The sequence below is a fragment of the Callithrix jacchus genome, chromosome 19, assembly GCF_049354715.1.
Source record: "Callithrix jacchus isolate 240 chromosome 19, calJac240_pri, whole genome shotgun sequence".
In the NCBI taxonomy this organism is placed as follows: domain Eukaryota; kingdom Metazoa; phylum Chordata; class Mammalia; order Primates; family Cebidae; genus Callithrix; species Callithrix jacchus.
The window spans coordinates 52,995,872-53,018,901 of NC_133520.1; the positions used below are offsets into that span (position 1 = coordinate 52,995,872).

Sequence of the window (23,030 nt, forward strand, 5' to 3'; positions counted from 1 at the left end):
GAACATAGGAATTTCCTGTCCAATGTCTCTGGGACCACTTCTCAAACTCAAGCAAGCCTCTTCCCCAGCTTAGGCTTCTGAGTGTGCACAGTATGGCCAGACTGTGCATCCCTGGGCCTGAGGCTGCAGGGGGCTGGCTGTGTTGAGGGTGTGTGGAAGGAAGGTGGGGTGGAAGGGGCTGCTGTGGGTGGGCTTCCCCAGGAAGCTGACCCTGAGGTAGAGTTTAACATGCCGGATGTTAATTAGGGAGTCTCTTCCGCTTTGCACCTGTGAAAGTACAGAGAAGAGGCAGGATTGCACAGAGCTGCAAAGCATACCTGACAAACACCTCAGCCAACCCACAGGGAGCTCTGGAGCTGGGGCGCCCTTCATCCAAGTTACCATAAAGGACAAGGCTTTTATGCCTCTGCATTGATTGGATACCAGATCCAGGTGCAACTTTGGACAAGGCCATTTTCTTTAGCCCCCACAAACATGAAAGAGGCTGACAGCTGGGGGTAACTGCAGAAAGCAGAACCCTCCCTCCAGAAGGAGGGTCTGGGCAGTGCATCCAAGCCCCTACTGCAGAGCAGGTAGACCGGGCTCAGACACACATGCTGGAGTGTCCACACACACATCTGAAAGACAGTCATGGTGAGGGATAGAGAGATGTGCAACCAGTAGAGCTGGAGGCTGGGTTCAGGGGACCAACACTCTGACACCTCTGCTTTCTGATATACAATCCAAGAAATTCCAGCATTCTAAACTCATACCTGCTCTCCTAATCATGAATCATTAAGAAGTCATATTTGTGGCCGGGTGAGGTGGTTCAGCCCTGTAATCCTAGCATTTTGGGAGGCTGAAGCGGGTGGATTACCAAGGTCAGAAGTTCAAGACCAGCCTGGCCAACATGGTGAAACTCCATCCCTACTAAAAATACAAAAATTAGCCAGGCAAAGTGGTGCATGTCTGTAGTCCCAAGTACTCAGGAGGCTGAGGCGGGAGAATAGCTTGAATCCAGGAGGCAGAGGATGCCTTGAGCCAAGATTGCACCACTTCATTCCTATTTGTCAAGTGTATTAATCATGTTCTTGTTTATTTTTAGTATTTTATGATGCTTTGACATCTTGGGGCCTTGCTGGTTTTAGAGGGACTGTTCCTCCCAGGGTTATCCTAGAAAGGATAAACAATTCACCTCAGAGTACATCCTTGTTAGGATATTCAAGCAATCCAGAACTCACACCCCCAGCCACCTCCTATATTGGGCTATCACACTCTGGCATCACCCTTACTACTGGCATCAGATAACTAGGGACACCTTCTATACCCCAGAGCCCACTGAAATTATTCAAACTAGCTAATTCCAAGCCTGGCTGTCCTGCCTTTCCCATTCCTTCTCACAGAAACCGCAATAAAGACACTTGCCCACATCTTCCCCTCACTCTCTCTACCTCCTCACCAAGCCTAGTACATCCCCATGTGGTCTGGTATAGCATGGCATGTCCCAGCTCTTGGGAACTGTCAGTAACAAATTCCTTTCAACAGCAACTGTTTGCTGATCTGTTGGCCTCACCATGCCTAAATACTAACAAAACCTACATTTTAAAGCATCAAGGTAGGACAATAAAACATTGCTATATTAAGTCATTTACTAGACTGATTTATCTCTGGAACTATGCGGATATACAGGGATATATGGTATAGGGGCCTTGTCGTGTAACATGGCCCCAGCTCCACATGTATTAGGGGTGAGCCTGCTTTTACCAATAATCCCGGTTAATTGTAAAATGGACAAAGGAAGACAGAAAGGCAAGCCTTCTTAGCTATGAGCATGACATCATGAAGGGGCTGAATTTCAACCTTTTCAAAATAGTCCAGGGGGAACATAATCCTTGATCTCCCACAAACCCCAGCAATGTGTGTTATGAGTCTCCCAGACAGTACGTTCCTGGGAGAAGCACTAGGGAAGGAGGCAATACCGGGTGCTCGGCACAAGGGCCGATGGGCGGCTGGGAGTGTACCTGTTGGTACAACTCAGAGTATTCAGCACAGTTCCCTGAAGCTAAAACATGGCATCTCTGGCCGTGGCATTTTCATTTTCTTTCCTTTTTTTCTTTTGAGACGGAGTCTCCCTCTGTTGTTCAGGCTGGAGTGAAGTGGCGGGATCTTGGCTCACTACAACCTCCGCCTCCTGGGTTCAAGCAATTCTCCTGCCTCAGCCTCCCAAGTAGCTGGGACTACCTGTGTGCACCACCACACCCAGCTAATTTTTGTATTTTTAGTAGAGACAGGGGTTTCACCATGTTGGCCAGGCTGGTCTTGATCTCTTGACCTCATGATCCACCCACCTCAGCCCCCCAAAGTGCTGGGATTACAGGCGTGAGCCACTGTGCCTGCCTCTTTTTTCTTTTCTTTTCTTTTTTTTTTTGAGACCAAGTCTCAGTCTGTCGCCCAGGCTGGAGTGTATTGGTGCAGTCTCGGCTCACTGCAACTTCAGCCTCCCAAGTTCAAGTGATTCTCCTGCCTTGGCCTCCCAAGTAGCTTGGACTACAGGCATATGCCACCATGCCCAGCTAAGTTTTGTATTTTTAGTTGAGACGGGGTTTCACCACATTGGCCAGGCTGGTCTCAAACTCCTGACCTCAAGTAATCCACCCACCTTGGCCTCCCAAAATACAGGGATTACAGGCATGAACCACCATGCCTGACCTGGCCGTGCTGTTTTCTATTTCCATGCAGCACAGCTGGGAAACAGAGAAGGCTGAATGCTGAACTCTGATGGAAACTATGAGTGCTGTCTTCTCCAGGGTCAACCAGCAGGTTCCCTCCTAGAGGGGAGGAGCCTGCACCTCTCCTTCACCTTTTTATACTTGCCCTTCTTCCTGGAAGTAGATCCCAGAAAAACCTACTTGGTACCCTCCACTGGCTTCTTCTGGATCTTGAATAAAATCCAGATCCCTTCCCAAGACCTACATGGTCAGCCTTGCTTGTTTCCTCTTTCCCTCGTCCCCTGTGCCCTGGTTCCCTTGCCCCCTGGTCCCCTCCCCTGCTCCCATCACAGGTCTGATTTTCTTATCTCCACTGCAGCTCTTTCCCCATCCTCTGTCTGGCACTCCCTGCTCCCTCCCTGTGGGGGCAGCTTGCTTATCCTTTAAGCCTCGTCTTAAATGTTCCTGCCTTTGAGGGCACTTTCCCTGCAGTTCTTGGCTGCCTGCCACCCTGAGAATTTGCTCTCTGATCCCTTCCTGGTGCCTCTGCAGTCCTTTTAACAATTATAATTTTTTTGTTTTTTATTTTTCTGTCTTTCCCATCAGAATTCGAGTTTCCTGAGGACAGCACCCTGTGGTGCGCTCTCCATACACATTTGTTGGATAATCTCGGAGCTCTCCTACAAAGTGTGTCTGACCTCGCTTTGCTGGCCTTGCTCCTGGAATCCCACTGTTGCTTTATAAAGCAGAAAAGGGCAGGTCGGAAAGCCTCCTGGGGCTGAGCACAGGCAGTGGGAAGTGTGGGAGCTGGCTGAACGATATGAATTAGCAGAACAGGGGTCACTGGTGTCTTATATGACCAAGCTTTGGTGTCAATACTCAGCACCTCCTGCCTGTAAGAAGCCTGAAAACTCTCATCGCAGGCAGGCAGAGCAGCCCAATGTAGGGATATCTGTGCAATCTGAAGATTTGCACAAATCTTCATACCAAATCCTAACCCAAGAACTCAGATTCAGGACTGCGGTTGAAGGGAAGCCTCCCACCCACCCATCTGTTCACCTTCATGCCTATGAGAGCAGGTGTTTGTAAGTCAGGGCTCTGTACACCCTGGTTATGCCCATGGCTTAATCTGCTCCCCACCTGCCATCTGATGGGCGTGGCAGAGCTGGAGGAACACGTCAGCTGGAAAGCAAAGGAAAGAATGCTAAAGCTCTCTCCCACAAGCGGGCCACGGCCAGCCCCTCACTGCAATCAAGAACGTCACGCAGCAGCAAATGTGGCAGCAGAGTCGCATTTTCAGTCTTTGGCTTTAGAAATTGTATTTGGGGTAATGCTAATGTGAAAACTGCATGTATTAAAACAAAGCGCAATAACACGCAGCATCTCTAACAGCCTACAATGAGTGTCTTCTTTCCCTTCTCCCCCACCCTCTTCCTTCCCCTCACACACCCTGAAAGAGCACAGGGTCTAGGAGAATTTAAAAATAGACTCACATGGATTTCAAGTGGAGTAAACTAAATGAGTCCAATTTTCTATGCCTTTCATTTTAAATTATGTGCTGAGTGTCGGGAAGCATAAGATGTAAGTGAGGAGAATACGACATTTAAAATCTAATTTTCAAAAATTGGGTCCTAAGGCAGAACAGTGAAAATGCATTTACACATATAATTGTGCCTGCAAATCAATACTGGCAGAACAAGTGCCCCCCTTGGCTCGGGAGAGTACCTGGCCAGGGCTCACCAAGCCATGGGAAACCAACTCACTCACTCGGCTGAGCCCCTGCAAGAGGTGCCAGCTGTGGATTGCACTCTCCAGCTCCCAGCTTCAAGCACCATGCGAACACCTGAGGGAACTGCACAGGTACAGCAGTCTTTACCACACACAGAGAGGGGAAGGACAGAGACAGACAGAATAGCCGTGAGCACCAGGAAAGGCACTTTCTCAACAGAGGCGGAGATCAGAGAGGTGTCCTGTAATGGAGGAGGGAAACAACTGAGTCGAAATATTAAGGACAAGTGGGGAAAGCCGGACACAGTGGCTCACGCCTGTAAGCCCAGCAGTTTGGCAGGCCAAAGTGGGTGGATCACCTGAGGTCAGGAGTTCAAGACCAGCCTGGCCAACATGGCAGAAGCCTGTCTCTATTAAAAATACAAAAATTAGCCGGACACAGTGATGCACGCCTGTAATCCCAGCTACTTGGGAGGCTGAGGCAAGAGAATTGCTTGAACCCGGGAGGCAGAGGTTGGGTGAGCTATCACACCACTGCACTCCAGCCTGAATGACACAGCAAGGCTCTGTCTCAAAAAAAAAAAAAAAAAAAAAAAGGCAGAGAATAGGAAGGTAGTAGGAAGGAATGTCAATGGCAAAAGCTCATATGCAGGGGCTTGGAAGTAGAGGGAGGATGGAACATATTAGGGAAACTGAATATCCAGGCTGATCAAAGATTAGTCTGTAAGGAAGGTGAGAGAGGATGAGAGGGGAGTTTTGAGAAATAAAGATGGAGGCAGAACCGAGGGCATGACAAGAAAAGTGTGTGAATCCCTGTAAGAGTGTGGATTTTCTCTCACAAACAAAGGGAAGCCATTCAAGGGTCCTACAAGGGAGAAGGATACGGCCAGTATCTTAGTCCATTACAGATGGAAAAAGGCAGGTTGTTAGGGAAGGTATTAGGGAATAGAATTGACAGGACTTCGTGTTAGGCTGAAGTCATATTCATTCATTCACTCAACTACTTACTGAGCAACTACTACGTGCCAGGCACTATTCTAAGAGGGCTATGACAGTGAAAAGACAGTGTTAGATAAGTGGATATTTGTAAAAATGCTGAGAGCACTTCCTGACACTTGGAAACCACTATATTACTACTTGTTAAATAGAACGAATAAAATAAAATACACATGTGCTGACATTCCCAGAGGGAAGACAGCTAATAATAAGCAAAGCAGTAAGTAAACATATAATACGCTGATGCTGATAAGCATAAAGGATGATTGTGTGTTGGAGGGGGCTGTCGTTTTAAATTGGGTGGTTGGAGGGCTCCCCTTTGAGATGCTGACATTTCAGACGAGACCTAATGAAGATGAGATTTCACAAAGAATAAAACAGAGAGGAGAGAACCCAGACTGACTCGAGGTTTCTGGCAGCAAGTTTCTAATACATAGGGTTGGATGTGTCTTTAACACACCTAAGCAGAGTTGCCCAACAGAAGAAAGTCATGAGGCTTTGGGATTCAACAGAATGGGGAATAGGGATCCACCATCAGTTTACAGGGTTAATCGAAGCTGTTAGAATCGTGAGACCATTGGCTGTGGGTGGATTGGTTTTATTGCTGCAGTACTGCATTGCCACACATTTAGCAGGTTAAAACAACACGAATGATTCATTTATGGTTCTGTAGGTCAGAGGTCCAACACAGAAGGACTCGGCTGGCTCTCTGCCCAGTCTCACAGGCTGAAACCATGCTGAATGCAGGGTTATGCTCCTTTCTGGAGGCTCTGGGGTTCAAGCCATTTCTGAACTCCTGCAGGTTGCTGGCAGAATCCAGTCCTGTGGCCCTAAGCTGAGATCCTTGTCTTCTTGCTTGCTGTCAACTTCAGAGGCCGCCCACTTGCCCTGGCTCATTGGCCCCCTCCATCTCCAAACCCTGCAGTGATATGCCATCCAGGACTTCTCAGACTTCAAACCTCACTGTCACTCCCTCTACCTCGTGACTCCTCTGTGCCCAGCCTGAGAAAGTCTTCTACTTGTAAGGGCTCATGTGATTAGATTGGATTTGCCTAAATAAACGAGGATTCTCTCCTTACCTCGGGATCTATAACCTTCCTCATGTCCGCAAAATCTCTTTGGCCTTGTAACAGCCATATTCACCAGGTTCTGGGTATCAGAGCATGGATGTCTTTGGGAGGGTCATTATTCTGCCTAGCACACCGGGCATGTGCAGGGAAATGAAAACGTGCCTGGGGACAGAACCAAAAGAACAAAACCTAAAGGCTGGGTGCAGTGGCTCACGCCTATAATCCCAGCACTTTGGGAGGCTGAGGTGAGCGGATCATGAGGCCAGGAGTTTGAGACCAGCCTGGCTAGCATGGTGAAACATTATCTCTACTAAAAACACAAACACAAAAAATAGCCAGGCGTGGCGGTATGCGCCTGTAGTATCAGTATCAGCTACTTGGGAGCTTGAGAGGCTGAGGCAGGAGAATTGCTTGAACCTGGCAGGCAAAGGTGGCAGTGAGCTGAGATCCTGCCACTGCACTCTAGCCTGGATGACAGACCAACACTCTGTCCTTAAAAGATAGGATGAGAAGGAAGGGCCAGTAAAGAGAAGGAGATGGAGTGGTCAGGGAAGCAAAGAACCCCCAGGAGGAGATGCCTATAGAAGCCAGTGAAGAACAAAGTGTTTCCAAAACCATCAACAGGATCCGATGTTGTCAGGAGAGCTCAAAGAATTGAGTAGGATTTGCAATAAAACAAATGATTTGTGATCTGCAGCTGCTTTTACACACATACTCACACATACACGCATGTTTGGGAGTCCCTCTTTCAGGTCCTTTCCTACCAGGCTGCTGTGCTTCCCCCCACCCCATCAAAGCCAGGTTCCCCTTCAGTCCCCAAGCCTCCCCCACCCTCTGAGATTTTCAAGTCCCCTGTCAACTGCAGCCTGGACATCCCCTGGTCTGCCTATCTCCACACAGGCCCAGCCAGCAGAGCCCCACAGAAGAAACGACGTTCCGGTGCTGTCACCCTGGCGGGGGGCCAGGACCTTGTCAGTCAAATAGATGTGAGCCTGGTTTTGAAATAATCTGCCCAGCTTTATCCCACATGCGTGCCGTCCCTCCTGCTGCATAAAATGAAAGCTCCATGTGCAGAGGAAGCAGAGAATCAAGCCTTTTCCTACTAAATCCACTGAGATCGATCCCCCAATGTCTGAATGCCTATGGAAAATCTATTCTCCAACTCCCACAGTTTCCTGGTATTTGTTTTAAGTATTTAAAAAGTATTAGGCTTGACACCAGAATGGCTAATAAGTTAATGTCCTAGATATTTAGGAGGAGCTAGGTATAAAATTATTGGCTTAAAATGATCCCAGAGAAACCATTTCTTCTAACAAAATCATAAAATGCACTTTCCCAGTGAGTCATATATAACTGGCTCAACTATATAATAAAATGGGGATACAGGTTTAATGGAAGACAGAACCTGTTCAGCTGCAGATTAGAGTGTCATTTTTGTCTCAAACTGCTGTGTGTTTGAGGGACTGTAGTATCTTTTCTCTGATGCTCTTTCTGTCATGAGACTCAGAGATAAGTGAGCAGTTTCTCCTTATCACAGGGACATGTTATAAATATGTCAGTTGGAGGGTGACTCCTTTGACCAAAAAGAAAAAATTATAGGAAGTCTAGGCTCCGTTTTTGTTTGCTTTGTTGCTACCTTAGAATCCCATAGGTTTAAAAAGAAAGAGACTTTCAAAGGATTGGGAAAATATCTGCATTCTGCTTAAATATCCAAAAATAAGATGGATAAAACTCCCATCTTCTTAATTACAGGTATTGAGGGCTTCTTCTTAATTATAGGTATTGAGATTCAGAGGCATGAAGGGCAGTGTCCTCAGTCACCGTTGTACACTGTCACCAGGTGAAAACAACTCCCAGGATCTTCAGAGACAGGTTTGTCACCCTGTATGTAAACCTAGCCCTGCAACTCACTTCTCTGCCAGGTTTTCCTCTGTACCGGTTTAATTATGCAACTCTTCATGACATCCACCTTCCACAAATCAAAACATTCGAAACCTCTTTCAGAATGAAGAATGCAATGCTCTCATCTCACTATATTTCACGGCATGGGTGGAGAGAGTGCAGGGGTATCAAACCTACCCCACCCCATCATGTGCCACCTCACCTGGAGAGGGACAATGCTGTGTAACGGACCCACTTACAGCAGGGGCAGCAGAACTAGAAACTGTGGCTAAGTCTTGGCTGGATGCTGGGAGAATATGGGCAGGATGAAAACGGCAAATCTATGAGAAAAAAAGTGGAGTGGAAGGTGGCTAGGCTGAACATCCAAGGTCAAGGCCAAAGAGGCGTACATGACTCCAGGGCCTGTGAACTAATCAGGATTGGAGCCTGAAGCATGGGAACCAGGATATTGGGAGGTCAACTCAGAGTAGTTCTTGGGGTCAGATTTTCACAAGCTCAGGATGTTTCCTGCAGCTGCCCCTCCCCAGTGTGGACACACTTTCCTCTCTTTCAAAGGGGCAGTCATACGAAGGATGGCCAGTTTCCTCCTGCAGATTAATTACATTGGGAAGGATATAGGAACCACTTAGGTGCTAGAGACGGGGAAGCAGTAAAGGTTCCATCCACAAATGCAGTCGTATCACATGCACATGTAACTTCATACATTCAACCAGGTACACTCTATGTGAATGTTTTAGGCAATAAAAACTCTGGAAAATTCTATTTTGCATGTATATTCTATTAAGTGTTCTGCATTGTACACTTCTGCATTTATATTACTGAAAAGACCCAGTCGGGTGCAGTGGCTCACGTCTGTAATCCCAGCACTTTGGGAGGCCCAGGTGGGCAGATCACAAGGTCAGGAGATCGAGACCACTCTGGCCAACATGGTGAAACCCCATCTCTACTAAAAATACAAACATTAGCTGGGCATGGTGGCGTGGGCCTGTAGTCCCAGCTACTCAGGAGGCTGAGGCAGAAGAATTGCTTGAACCCGGGAGGCAGAGGTTGCAGTGAGCTGAGATCGCGCCACTGTACTCCAGCCTGGTGAGCGTGAGACTCCATCTAAATAAAAAGAAAAGACCCAAACACACAAAACCTGTGTACTGTACAGGTAACTTAAGAAATTTTCAAGGGTGACTTTAAATGTGCTTCATTTATGCCTTAGGTGTTAGCTTTAGAAGCCAAATCCTGGATAAGGTGCAAGTCCCTCTACTCACTGACCTGGCTTTATAAGCCCACCCCAGTAACACTAGGGTTATATAAGGATGCAGGTTGTTTAAAAACCATTTGCATGCCTTTCCTTGTCAGAGTTTACACTGATTATGTTTTCTGAAATCATCTATTGTTGAACAATTCTATATCACGTGTAGAGGACAATGTATACATTTGTAAGACATTCCCAACTTGCAGTGTAATCTTCCCTGCTTTGGAAAATTCAGTCTCTCAATTTTGAAAAGCACTGTAATAAAATTTAGTGCTTTCCTCCTTCCTCACCACCACCCCACCCAACCTTTTGTGAATTTACTTCCTTTGCATATAAGAGATTGTTGAGAAAAATCTGTGCTGAAAAATGCAGGGGACCCAGCCTACCCAATGGTGTTCCCAAGTGTTTTGTTTTCCCCTGTTAGATGTCACTTGCATATGAAACACTCAGAACATGCCACAATCCTCTGAGGCTTGGCTCAGTGCTCCACAGAAAGTTCAGAGAGCAGACTGTATCATCCTGCTGTATTAAGATGTTCAGAAATCTCTTTAACACAATCCTTCGTTGTCCCATTTGGCAAGAGCTCCCTCTGAATGTGAGCACACAAGGGCTGTGTCATTTATCTCTCTGGCTCAGTCCCAACCACAAGTTAATCCCTGCAGGCTGTTCAAACAAGAGCAGGAGGCTCTGAGATAAACCCTTTCTTTGGTTTTCACCAAGCCACTCTCTAAATCAATTCCAATGAGGATGCACATCCCAGAATTAAGCTCTGCCCCTCCAGTGCAGGGAGGACCGGGACACCCGCTTCACCACCAGTAACCTTTGGGTTATCACTTCAGAAATGGAAGTCAGGGTGTAATTATGAAATGGAACAATTTGTCCATCTGATCAAAATATAAAGAAATATGTATTTTTAATAATTTTATTAAATCATTACATAAGAAACCTAATAATCATTGATTTCGCTGTTTTTTAATCCAACTAGTTAGCCATATATACATTACCTTATCTTACAACTCTAAAGGATTCCTGTTTAATAAAAACTAACACTAAACGGATTTCACTTTCATAAGTTTCATGTTTCTGTTGTGATTTGTGTTACTTAAAAACGATGCATTTGTTTCTTCACTTACCTGTGCTATGTGGTGGCCATTAAAACACAGCCAGACACTTTAAGAGCAGCTGTTCTTGGCTGCAAGGACATTAACACAGAGTCTCCACGGCAAGACCTACACATTCTGGATACACACGGAGGCTGAACAACATTCCCCTAAGATACAATGCCGAATAACTGAGACTTCCACACACCGTAAAGGAGTTTATTTCAAAGCAAAGTAGTGGCCGCTGGGTCAAAAGGAGAGGAAGGAGATGCAGTCAGACATGGCGACCCTAAAGCAAAGGGTGTGTCTATTGCTGCTCGGAAACCCTCACAGCTATGGCCGCCCAGTCCCTCCCCTTTCTCGCCTGGATTCTCTCTCCCTGTTCCCACTTCCTTCACTGCAGACACCCTCTGTCCTTCCGTCCAGTGATATCATGGGAGAAATTTCAGCCATATCGAAGGTTGAGAATGTTGGCTTCTTGACTTCAGCCTCCTCTTCCAGTCCTATGTTCACAACTACAACTTTGTTGGAGCCTGGACCAGGGAGCCTGTAGCAGAAATAGCAAGCCATGTTTGCAAGTAGCGCAAGTCTCAGGGAGGCTCTTGGTGTCCCACCTGCACTCAGATTTGTTGAGGACAAGAGGCTGGGCCAATGACAGAACTCTGACCAATGAGGGAACTGCTCCACTTTGCCCCATACTTTTGGGTTGTAATTATATCCCTACTTAACTTATGACACCAAGTCTTCCCCACCAACATGTTTGGAGAGAGATATTTAATTTTGAAAGATGTCAGGACAAAATGAGTCTAAAAATTTTCTTTCTGGCAATTCACTAATCAGAGATACAATAGAATGTCACAATACTAGGGATGAAAATAAATGTTTTAAGAAGAGATAGCAAGTGTGTCATAATCAAAATGGCAGATGCTTCACTCAGAATTGCCTTAGAGGTGGACATAAATGGCAACATTGTTTATTTTGTAAATGATAATTATTAGGCATATTATTATCACTAGATATTTGTTTCTCCTTTCAAAGCGAAAACCAAAAGCTCCTCCTACAATTGAAAGGCTGCTTAGTGTAAGTGGTTAAGAGCAAGGTTGTGAACTCAGACTAACCTAGGTTAACTTCACAACTTACCAGTGCAGTCAACTGAGCCTTGGCAAGATAATGAGCATCTCAACACCTCATTTTCTCCTCTGAAAACTGGAACAATACTAATTACTTCCCTTATAGGGTGTCTACAGGAGTCAAGGAAATAATGGGTCCTCAACAGTGGTTAACTATTATCATCGCTGCTACTGTCATTACCATCATTTTTACCCTCAACACCATCACTAGGGTGATGCTGGGGTGGTACAGGGCCATTAGCCTCCATTTCATATATGATTACATTGGATGTTTTTAATATGAGTATAAATTGGGCTTAATTTTGAAAGCAACTTCACAACTAATTGATGCTCTCCAGGGTTGAGAATTAGAGGCAAAATATGATTTTTGTCCATAGGCTGCAAGATTAAAAATTGTGAATTTCAGGATGCTAAAACTAGCTAAATAGTCAATGCATCTACTACAGGATACATTATTCATTTTAAATTTACTTGTCACCCATTTGGCTTAGAAGAGACATAATGGATTGGCTCCTGGGGAGGTGGTGGGCATGATGGAAAGAGGATAGCTGCAAGTCACACAGCCTCAGAAGTGCCATGTACACTGACTATAACATGAATGGTACCCCTGGAGTTACACAGAACCCTTGAAGCAGGACAAAAGAACATAACCTTTGAGGTCAAGCAAATTGAGATTCAAACTCAGCCCCTACCATGAACTCAGGCATGCTACTAAATCAAAGCTCCATTTCCTAATTTGTAAAATGAAAGTGATAACTCCCATGTGTTATGTTACCAAGAGGATTAGAAATAATAAATATACAGGGCCTAGCAGTGTGTTCACAGGTGCTCAATAAATAGCAGCTATTAATATTGCCATAGCTCTTACTCTATCATTCTATTGGTTCTAATATGAAATGTGGGACAAATATTGGTCTAAAACTAGATCAGTAGTTTCTAGGTATTTTTAAATAATGGCATTTCCCAACAGCACCTTTCTTCTTACAACTAAATCAGATAGTGCTGATTATGCAGCCCTAAGGGAAGACGAGAGAGTCACTGTCATTAGATAGGTTATTTGTAAGATTACATCTTCCTGGTAGGGCTACTTCTCTCTGAATAACTCCAGAGGCTCTACTCTTATGGTCTTCCACCCCCTAGTCCTGACACTAGTTAATGCTAGGCACTGTGCTTGCAATTTAGGACACTATCCCCAGGTGTCAGTGTTAAGCAAAAACCGTATGTACAAATATGAATGAGCTGGTAAAAAATATCACAGGCGGGACCAGGGGTTGGTGGCTCACACTTGTAAAACCAGCACTTTCAGAGGCCAAGATGGGAGGATTGCTTGAGGTGAGGAGTTTGAGATCATCCTGGGCAACATGGTGAGACCCTGTCTATAAAAAAAACTTTTTTAATCAGTTGGCATGGTAGCACACACCTGTTCTCCCAAGTACTCAGGAAGCTGAGGCAGGAGGACTACTTGAGTTGAGGAGTTTAGGCTGCAGTAAGTTAGGGCTGTGCCACTACACTCCACCTTGGATGACAGAGTGAGACTCTGTCTCAAAGAAAAAAAAAATCACAAGTTGGTGTCAAAACTGAGCTACGTGGTGGGTCCTCAAAGGATGGTAGGGTCATCATGTTTCAGAACAGCACACACACTCTGTGCTCTAGAAGCACTTCTTACCAGACTTTGGTTCATTCATTCACTCACTCATTCATTCAATGAGTCCACAAATATTTATTGACCCTGCCAGGAACCAGTGAGTCAAGCTAAAGTTTTATACTCAAACCCTCTCTAGGTCACTATGTCAGGACTAAGTCCCTAGGGCATCTCCCACTACATGGGCATGCCAACACAAACACCCCAGAACAGAAAGGAGATGTGCAGACCCGCCCATGCATCCACCTGAGTTTAGAGCAATTCCTGACAAGCCCAGGTCCAGGGTGAGTCAAGGGCTCTGAACACCACTACCCCAGAGAAATCAAGCCTGGTGTAGTTTATTTCGTATTAAGGGCCACCAGGAAATCAGGATGACCTTAAAGCACAGATGGTCCTGCTCCCCTCTAGTCAACAAAGAACTACCTCCATCTTCTGGGGGTCCTTCCAGGACTAAACATGACCCCTTGGTCTTGGCCAGAGTGGGTCTCGAAGACAATGCCCTAGTTTGAGAATGAACATATAGAAGTGGACCAAAAGCAGAATGACTAAAAGAGAAGCGACATGCCCAGCCTTGAGTGTATCAGCTGAGCTGCAGAAAGGCTGCTCAAGTGGCATGTAAGGAACTAAGAGTCAATCCTGAAGGGTGGCCTGGCTTCTGGGCCTCCACCCACACCTCTGCTCACAGATGAACCCCAGAAACTAGACTTGCATCTGGCTTGCAATCTTCTACATCTAGTCTCCAAGCCATCAGCTCTACATGAATTCTGTTTTCCTTTAGGCCACATAGCTGCAGTGAGCTAGCAATAGCACTGAGTTTGCACCCATCTATGCTGATGGGTGCCTTGTCCTTGAGTACCTTGAAATGCTTCCCCAGCTGCCCCGTGCTCAGGGATATGATGTCATAGACAATGGTTAGGATGTCACATTAGTCACAAAATTCTGTTAAGAGGCTGTGTGAGCCATGTAGGATAGAGGTTTGGAGGGCTGCTCCAGAGGCTCCCACTGTCTGGCTTGAATCCTGACTGTCACTTCCAGGCAGGAGACTGCGGTCAACAGACTTGACATCACTGTGCCAAAGTCCTTTAATGCAAAGTGGAATTAAGTAAAAATGATGGTAGCCACCTCTCACAGTTAAAGATTAGATATGTTTAACGTGTGCAAAGCACCTAGAGCAATTCCCAGCACACATAAACAAATGCACAGGATATGTTAGGGTGAAAAGAATTCTCAGGCAGAAGCCAATCGACCCTCCTGCTGCATAGGGTTCTCCTGTGAACTCACCGAGCCCACTAACCTTCCCTGACCTCACATCTCTCATCTGCACAAAGAAAGGGTTACAGGACAGGATCTCTACGCCCCTTCCTATTCAAAACCCAAGCAAAAATAGTAAGAGGAACATTTTCTCAAACTCCCTCTTAAATAAATATTTTTATTTGTGAGCAATGCCTGATCATGAGAGCCTGATTGATTTCAAAGCCCTTGCTTGTATCCAGCGGTTTTCGGGCCACCTGTCACTCCAGGCTTGATGTCCAGGGCTAACACGGTCAATCCCACACTGCCTGTAGCTGGCACCATGGCCCCCGTGTCACCCTGCTCCTGGCGTCATATTAGTGGCCAGGTTTGAGCAGCCCCTGTAATCCCTCACCCCATAAATACTAGAAAGCCTGGGGGACATGAGAAGTGCAGCTCTCCTTCAAAAACAGCAACAACAATGGTGGAATGTCCTCTTTTCAAACAACTTTTTCTTACTGGTCTCAAAAGAAAAACAGGATTACCCTTCATTTGTTTCTTTCTTCCTATCTAGTTGGTAATCCTTCAAAAGCCCCTTTTCTATCCCCTAAACTCCTTGAGCCACAGTGGGCTTCATGACCCAAATTAACTACAGAACAGTCTGCAAAAATCATCTGTTTTCTTGTCCAAAGCACCTTCCGCATAGCATTTTCCAAGAAAGGCTGATGACTTGCATATTTTAAGAGCCGGCTTGTCTTTGCTGGAAGCTGCGGGCGTGCTCCGAGGCAGCACAGTGCCACGAGGGCTCATTAAGCCTGGGAAAAATAACAACACAGCGGCAGACTAATAGACGACAGCATGAATGATTTAAGCCGTTTTCGGAGTCTCAGGGTTAAAAATACATTCTTTTGGCTGTGAGACTGTGTATTGTGATCAAGACTACTCGGGGACAGGATTTCCATATTTTGTCAGGAGTCGGGGAGGCGAGTAGGAGAGGAAGGATGAAAAGAACAATAATGTTACTTGAGCCTGGCTGCATGAAGAGCTAGTTATCCTAAATATATACGCACCCAATACAGGAGCACCCAGATCTATAAAGTAAGTAGAGACCTACAAAGAGACTTAGACTTCCACATGATAATCGTGGGAGACTTTAACACCCCACTGTCAATATTAGACAGATCAACGAGACAGAGCATTAACAAGGATATTCAGGACGTGAACTCAGCTCCAGACTAAGTGGACCTAATAGACATCTGCAGCACTTTCCACCCCAAATCAACAGAGAATACATTCTCCTCAGCAGCACATCGCACTTACTCTAAAATTGACCATGTAATTGGAAGTAAAACACTCCTCAGCAAATGCAAAAGAACGGAAATCATAACAAACAGTCTCTCAGACCACAGTGCAACCAAATTAGAACTCAAGATTAAGAAACTCACTCAAAACCACACAACTACATGGAAACTGAACAACCTGCTCCTGAATGACTACTGGGTAAATAACGAAATTAAGGCAGAAATAAATCAGTTCTCTGAAACCAATGAGAACAAAGACACAAAGTGCCAGAATCTCTGGGACACAACTAAAGCAGTGTTTACAGGAAAATTTATAGCACTACATGTTCACAGGAGAAAGCAGGATAGATAAAATTGACACCCTAGTCTCTAAAAGAACTAGAGCAGCAAGAGCAAACAAATTCAAAAGCTAGCAGAAGACAAGAAATAACCAAGATCAGAGCAGAACTGAAGGAGGTAGAGATACAAAAATCTCTTTGAAAAAAAAATCAATGAATCCAGGAGCTGGTTTTTTGAAAAGACTAACAAAATAGACTGTTAGCCAGACTAATAAAGAAGAAAAGGGAGAAGAATCAAGCTTGCACATTTCAAACACAGGTGGGCACAGCCTTCCTTACTGAGGATGCCTATGCAGAAAATAACCCAAAATCATCTCTTACTGTCACTGCCCTTTCATTGAAATTACTTACTGAAAAGCCCCTAACAGGAAAAGAGCACTATCTGGAGAAACACTGTAGAACATCTGTTTAAATATCCTATCTTCCCTATCCTTCTATGTGCCTTGCCTCTCCAGTTTTAATAGCTGAGAGCAGAGATCAAGTCCTATACTTTGCCCTTTTCTATGCCTTTTAGGGCCCTTCACTTAACAGGTGCTTGCTCTAAATTAATGGAATAAACACCAGAATGGGATGTTAGGGAGACTATAGAATAAATCTCTCAAGAAAAGTTTCCTAAACCAGAGTGCATGCTCACTTTGTAGGGTGGCTTCGACAGAGGTCCACAGGAGAACTGCTGAAGGGAGTTCCTAGGTCTAAGTAGACAATGCACATCCCACCCTGGAATTGCAAAAGACAAGGTGCCCTGGTGGGGCAGCCCCCTGGAACTATACCTTCACCTTGTGATGAGACAATGACAAGCAGTCCAGCCAGGGATAGGTGTTGGGAGACACTGGAGTCTGCTCCGAAAACATCCTGATCAAGGGGGTCCAGCATTTGCAGACTAGTTCACAGGCTCCTTGCCTATGTCTTTTGTTGCATAAAAATCCGTGTACATACCTCTCATCACATTTTATCAGAGCCCTCTACTTCCTTATGTGTCCTCTCTATCGATGACCTCCTTCACCTTCCAAGTATTTGGCATGGTCCCTGGCAAAGCATGATTACCCATAATAGAACACAATGAAGGGCAACCCAGGAGCAGGGAACGTTGGCAAGGTAGGCAGGTGAGTGAGGGTTTTTGGGAAAGAACGGCTTCCACAAAGAGACAGAACTACATGACACAGGAGAGTGACGTGGAGTCCCCAGTTTTTGAGGCATTGTACATATTACCAAGGCAGAATTTGATACCCAAATATAACAAAGTTCCAGCTACCTCCGCTACTCTGGAAGAAACGAGGTCTTGGAAAGTTGAAGCATCAGGTTATGAAGAAATCTATTAATAACAAAAAATAACCTGATGAGCCTGCTTTTTAGTGTTCTTGACCTAGAAATATACAAGAGTGCCTCATGCTTTGGGTCAGGATTGTGTCAGGCTTCTCAGCCAATACATGGCTATAAATGGAAATCACACCAGCCACAGGGGTGGAAACCCGAACACAGAATGAGAATGTTGAGCCTCTCCATCCTCTGTGACTCAAAGAAAAGGGGATTCTCCTTTCTAGTTGGAGAGCAACTATTTGGAAGGACAATCCCTATGCTATCACCATCCCCAAAGGCTTTGTGAGTGGGTTACAGAAAAGTACTGTAGCCAAAACTTTCACCACAGTGAAAGCCATGGTACCTAGAAAGCATCGTTGGACTATCTGGAATTCTAAGTAAAAATTCTAGGAAGCCAATAGTCTTCTGAGAAAAATACACCAAGTGATGAAGACAATGCTTTCTCCCCTTAGGAAAATCCCGTTCCTCAAATCTGGCCTTCCTTAAAGGAGGTCACAAAGGGAGCATGAGAAGTGAATTCATATTTGAGCCCTCTCTCCACCTAAGCTTTTAGTCCTTAGATTTAGTGGAGGAATAAATCTCTGCCCTTGCCTTTAAATTCAAGGAGCTTGCCTTCTATTGCTTGTAAAAGTGCTATTACTGCATCATCCTTTCAGCCTGATCTGTTAACATTTGGACTCAAAGTAGCCACTGAAAACGTCAATTCGTCCCTGTACTGGATCAGGGACAGATAGGACAGCCTGGGACCAAGCACCAAGCTTATAGAAATGATGAGTCACAGCAGCTATGTCTCTAGATCCGAATGCCCTGTGCCTTAAGTACAGCAAGTAGTTCCGGTGAAGAAATGCACAGTGAAGACGGCTTCTGGGAAGAGCCTTTGTTCCTGCCATAACTGACGTTGCAATACTTGATCTGGCATTGAGTCTTCCTATGCTGAATTTGTATCTTCACAAATATACAAATATATTATACACAGAAATATTGTGTATAATATACAGTTATACAAAATATAACACATGGATAATGCACTGGTTTTTTTTTATGTAAACTCACTTTTGATAGGGGTTTGAACTGCAGACACTCTACTGATCCCATAGGTAGTAATTTGCTTATTCTATAATAAGCTGTCTGTTCTCTTAAGTCTATCCACCAATGGGGTATATGGAAGAGCTTTTACTTTTTCGGTAAGTTAATTTTCAGTAAGTAGCAATCTTGGGTTGGGAATATTCATCGAAATGGAGTAACCACATAGTTGCATGCTGATAGTCACCGCAGTGGCAGTCAGTTGCCAGCACTCAGTGCTTGTTATGGGTGAGAAACGGAATTAGCTGCCTAACACTGCTATGACAATGTATTGAAAACTGGGTGGCTTGAAACAACAGAAGCTTACCCTGTCCTTGTCCTAGCAGCCAGAAATCCAAAGTTAAGGTGTTAGACCAGTGGGTTCCTTCCGGAGGCTCCGAGGGAGAATGCTCTCCATGCCTCTCTCCCAGCTTCCAGTGGTTGGAGCAGCTCCTAGCATGCCTTAGCTTGACATACCTCACTCCAGTCTCCGCCTCCATCTTCACGTGGCGTTCCTTTCTGTGTGTCTGTGTCTGCGATCTCTCCCACCCGTCTCATAAAAAATACCAGTCATTGGATTTAGGACCCACCCTAAATTGAGGATGATCTTATCTCAAGATTCTTAAATCTGCAAAGATCTTATTTCCAGGAATGGTCACATTCACAGGTATCAGGGGTCAGATTTGGACATATCATTGGAAGGAATACAATTTACCCCATTACAGGTTTAGTAGGTGGCACATTACATGTGTTGTCACTGGTGGAGGGAAGCTCTGAGGTCATCTTGTCCCACACCTCCATGCCCTGTGAACATCTGGGTAACATCCCTGGTAGCAGCCTTTCAGCCGCAGTTGACTCTCCACTACAAGCGAACTCTCAACTCTATGATAGAAGCCATTCCAGCCTCAGTCAACTCTAGTGGTTGTAAAGACTTTCCTCAGTACACAGCATCACCATGCAGTTGGTAGTTCTATCATCATCATCACCATTGTTCAGATGAAGAAACTAAGGATGGAGTGGAATGTGACTTTCTAAGGTCATGCAAGCACTGAGCAGGGATGTAAGTCCTGCGTTCGGGTTGGGCCTGTGTTCTTAACCGTATGCCATTCTGATTTAGCACGGAGAGGATGGGGGGCAAGCAAAATTTCCAGATGAATTCTTCAGTCCCTCATTCACACCACAAACATGAACCTCAAAGTGCAGAATCACCCTGCCACATCCAATGCAATTTCGCCCTCACCTTGTCCATAAGACACATGCTGGAGTGACTGTGGTAGGTCAATAACTGGAAAAAAAAATAGTTTAAAAAAAAAAAAAACCAGTTGCAAATGTCCTTATTTTGCAACGTCATGAGCAGTAACTTCACTCTTCAGAATAGCCAGAGAACTCCTGCCTGTCTCTAAAGGAGAATCAGGATTCTCAGTATCATCCGATCTTTTCTTGACTTGATTTGTTCACATGACCGCTTTATCCTCATTTCACCTACACAGATATATTCACACCCACCCCCCACACACTCTGCTGAACATCACACAAAGGCTTCTATAGATTTTCCAGGAGAAATATTTTTGTCCCGTAACTATGGCACTCATATGTGCCTTCTTCGACAAGAAAGCCCTTCTACTGCCAGTTCCAACATAATGAACAAATACACAGCCTCCTTTGTATGTACAGCTGTTTGTGCTCGGCCACAGAGGGCCCAGGAGCAATATGTGTGGACTATCCTCCCAAGAACAGATGGGACCTGCAAAGGAGGCAGGCTTTACCCCGTGCCTTTCTTTTCTAGGATGTATTCCTTTGATTGATGGTTGCCTGTATTCACTGGGGGAAAAAGTTCATCTTTTTCACTTTAAATGTATTTATATGACAAGCCCTTTAAATTCCATGATTCAATCATTATTGAGCTTTCAGGGAAAATATAGAGATGTTGAAATAAGTGACCCTTAAGCCCATAATACAGGAGAGAACAAGTAAAGGAACACAGCAGGACTTGTCAAATGAATGCAAATGAATGCTCGTTGTGCGACTTCAGAAACCAAGGACATAGCCCCTAAGCTCCCATCACGCCTCCTCTGGTGGAAACAATCCTCTGGTCCAAAACTGAAGCTGTTCAGAAGCAGAATTCTTGTTTCTGGTTCTCAGGCTACGCCAGTTGGCACCATTCTGATACCGTATACAAAGGCACCACAGGAGGATCCTGAAAGCCACAGCGCTAACTTTCAGCAGCTCCTCTGCACGGTGGACAAGCGTTCCCACTGGAATCAGGATGGAATCACCCACATCCCAACAAATACCAAGTCTTAGCAGAGGCGTGTTCTTGGGAATAAGTCCTAGGAAACAGCATCGGCGTGCCCTGTACAGGGTGAGTCTGAACGTGTGCAAGTGTTTGTGAGACGTCTGTAGGGAAGAAACCCATATCAGGTGAAGTAATATCTGCCTACAGTAATCAGTGACCAAAGGTTCCTTGCTAGGCCCCAAGGCAAAATGTTGCCGAAAAAAAGAAGGAGAAGGCCAGTTTTTGAAACAAAATTTAAACCGTCAGCAACTTCAAACACCCGGTAAATGGGTAAGCTAGAAAGGGGTCCACAGGAGGGCAACTGGACAGGGGCCCAGGAAGCTCAAGTCCAAGGTTTTACCACGTGGCAGGAGGGCTCAGGGGAAAAGACTTCTTTTTTGAATCAGCATAGTTATGTTAAAACAATTTTGGCTTTTGAAAATATATAAATATTACATTTTCTCAAGTTGGGAGTTTGTGGCTTTAGTCAGTGCCACTCAAATGATGTGTAGAGGCTGAATTTCTAAGTGAGGTGAAAACACAGAAAGTGCTTCCTTTAGTGTAAATATGTCCCATGCAATTTTGGTACATAATTTTATACTAAGAAATTTTTCATTGTTTATCTGATATTCAAGTTAACCTGGCATCTTGTGTTATATTTTATTGGGTAATGTTACCTGGTTGAGCACCACTGCCCTAGGACTGGACTGCTTTCTTTGCAGCCCTGAGCATGCCTTGGCTTGAGATACCCGAGAGCATCCTTCCTTCCTGGGGGAGATGGGCTCAAAAGGCTACGACATAAGGGCATCTCACCTGGAACCCAGAGGGCGGGTGCACTCACCAGGACATGTCCCCCTCCAGCCCTCCAGGGTTGCCCTGGCTGACCTGGAGGGCTGGGTGGGGTCACTCTCCTGCCTCACTGGTCCCCAAATGTGTCACTGTGCACCCTGTGTTCCATCCAGAAGCACCACCCTACAGGCAGCCATGTAGCCAAGTGGTTAGGACAACCGTTCCCACTGGAATCAGGATGTCCCAATGCCCAGCCCTGCTCTGCCACTTGCCAGACATGCCCCCTTGGATGAATCTACCTTATCTGCACCTCACATTCTTCATGTGTGAAAGGGAATAATATTAGAACAAACTATGTGGGCTCAGTGTGAGGATTAAATGCAACAATACAAGTAAGAAGTGGAGACTAGTACCTGGAACACAGTAACCACTTCATCCACGTTAGCAGCTACTGCTCTCTTTCTGCCATGAAAACTGCTCTGCACTCCACAGCTGAGACAAGTTGCATGTCTGTTAGATGCTGGATATTTCATAGCCAGAGCTGTACCTGCACTATTCCTTTCCTCTCATGGCGCTCCCATTGAGGACGGCATTCATGCTGTTCTTTTATCACAGATGAGGAAACTGAAACTGAAGGTACATGACTTGCCCAAAGTGCATGGCAGGGCCAGGATTCACCCAAATTCCCATGCCTCAGGGACCGTTCTTAGATGGCTGCATTCCATTTATTATCCTCAATCATGCGGAAATCATTCACTAACTGGCTTTCTGAGTGGTAGAAAAAGCAAAAAGGGAAATGTTGATCAAAGGGTAAAAAGTTTCAGTTGTGCAAGATGAATAAATTCTGGAGATCTATTGCACAGCATGGTGACGCTATGTAAAAATAACGTATCATGTACCTGAAAACTGCCAGAAGAGTAGATCTCGAGGGTTCTTACCACACTCCAAAAAAAAAAAAAAAAAGGTAACTAGTGAGGTGATAGCCATGTTAGCTGGACTGTGGTAATCTTTTCACAACATATGCAGACATCAAATCTTCACATGGTATATTGTAAATATATAGAATTTTTATTTGTCAAACATACCTCAGTAAAGCTGGGGAGAGGAGCGGAAAGGGAAATAATTTGAAATAAGAAACAAATAGCCAGTGAGGATCCCAACTTGTTTCTTTAAGCTGACTTTTCGAAGAACTCAATCATGATATAATTTCATATATT

The 23,030-nt window shown here is 45.1% G+C and overlaps 1 protein-coding gene across 16 annotated transcripts in view; it reads right to left on the reverse strand.

Moving 5' to 3' along the window:
• Positions 1 to 23,030, reverse strand: part of DISC1 (DISC1 scaffold protein) — a 371,616-nt gene that overhangs the window by 91,292 nt on the left and 257,294 nt on the right. The window contains exon 10 of one of the 16 annotated variants that reach the window (XM_035281147.3): positions 10,935 to 11,276. The exons of the other annotated variants lie outside the window; for them this stretch is intronic. Within the exon in view, the coding sequence (XP_035137038.2) occupies positions 11,245 to 11,276 (32 nt within the window). The 3' untranslated portion in view covers positions 10,935 to 11,244. Of the gene's footprint in view, positions 1 to 10,934; positions 11,277 to 23,030 lie in introns of those variants that run through there. 16 annotated transcript variants of the gene reach the window in all.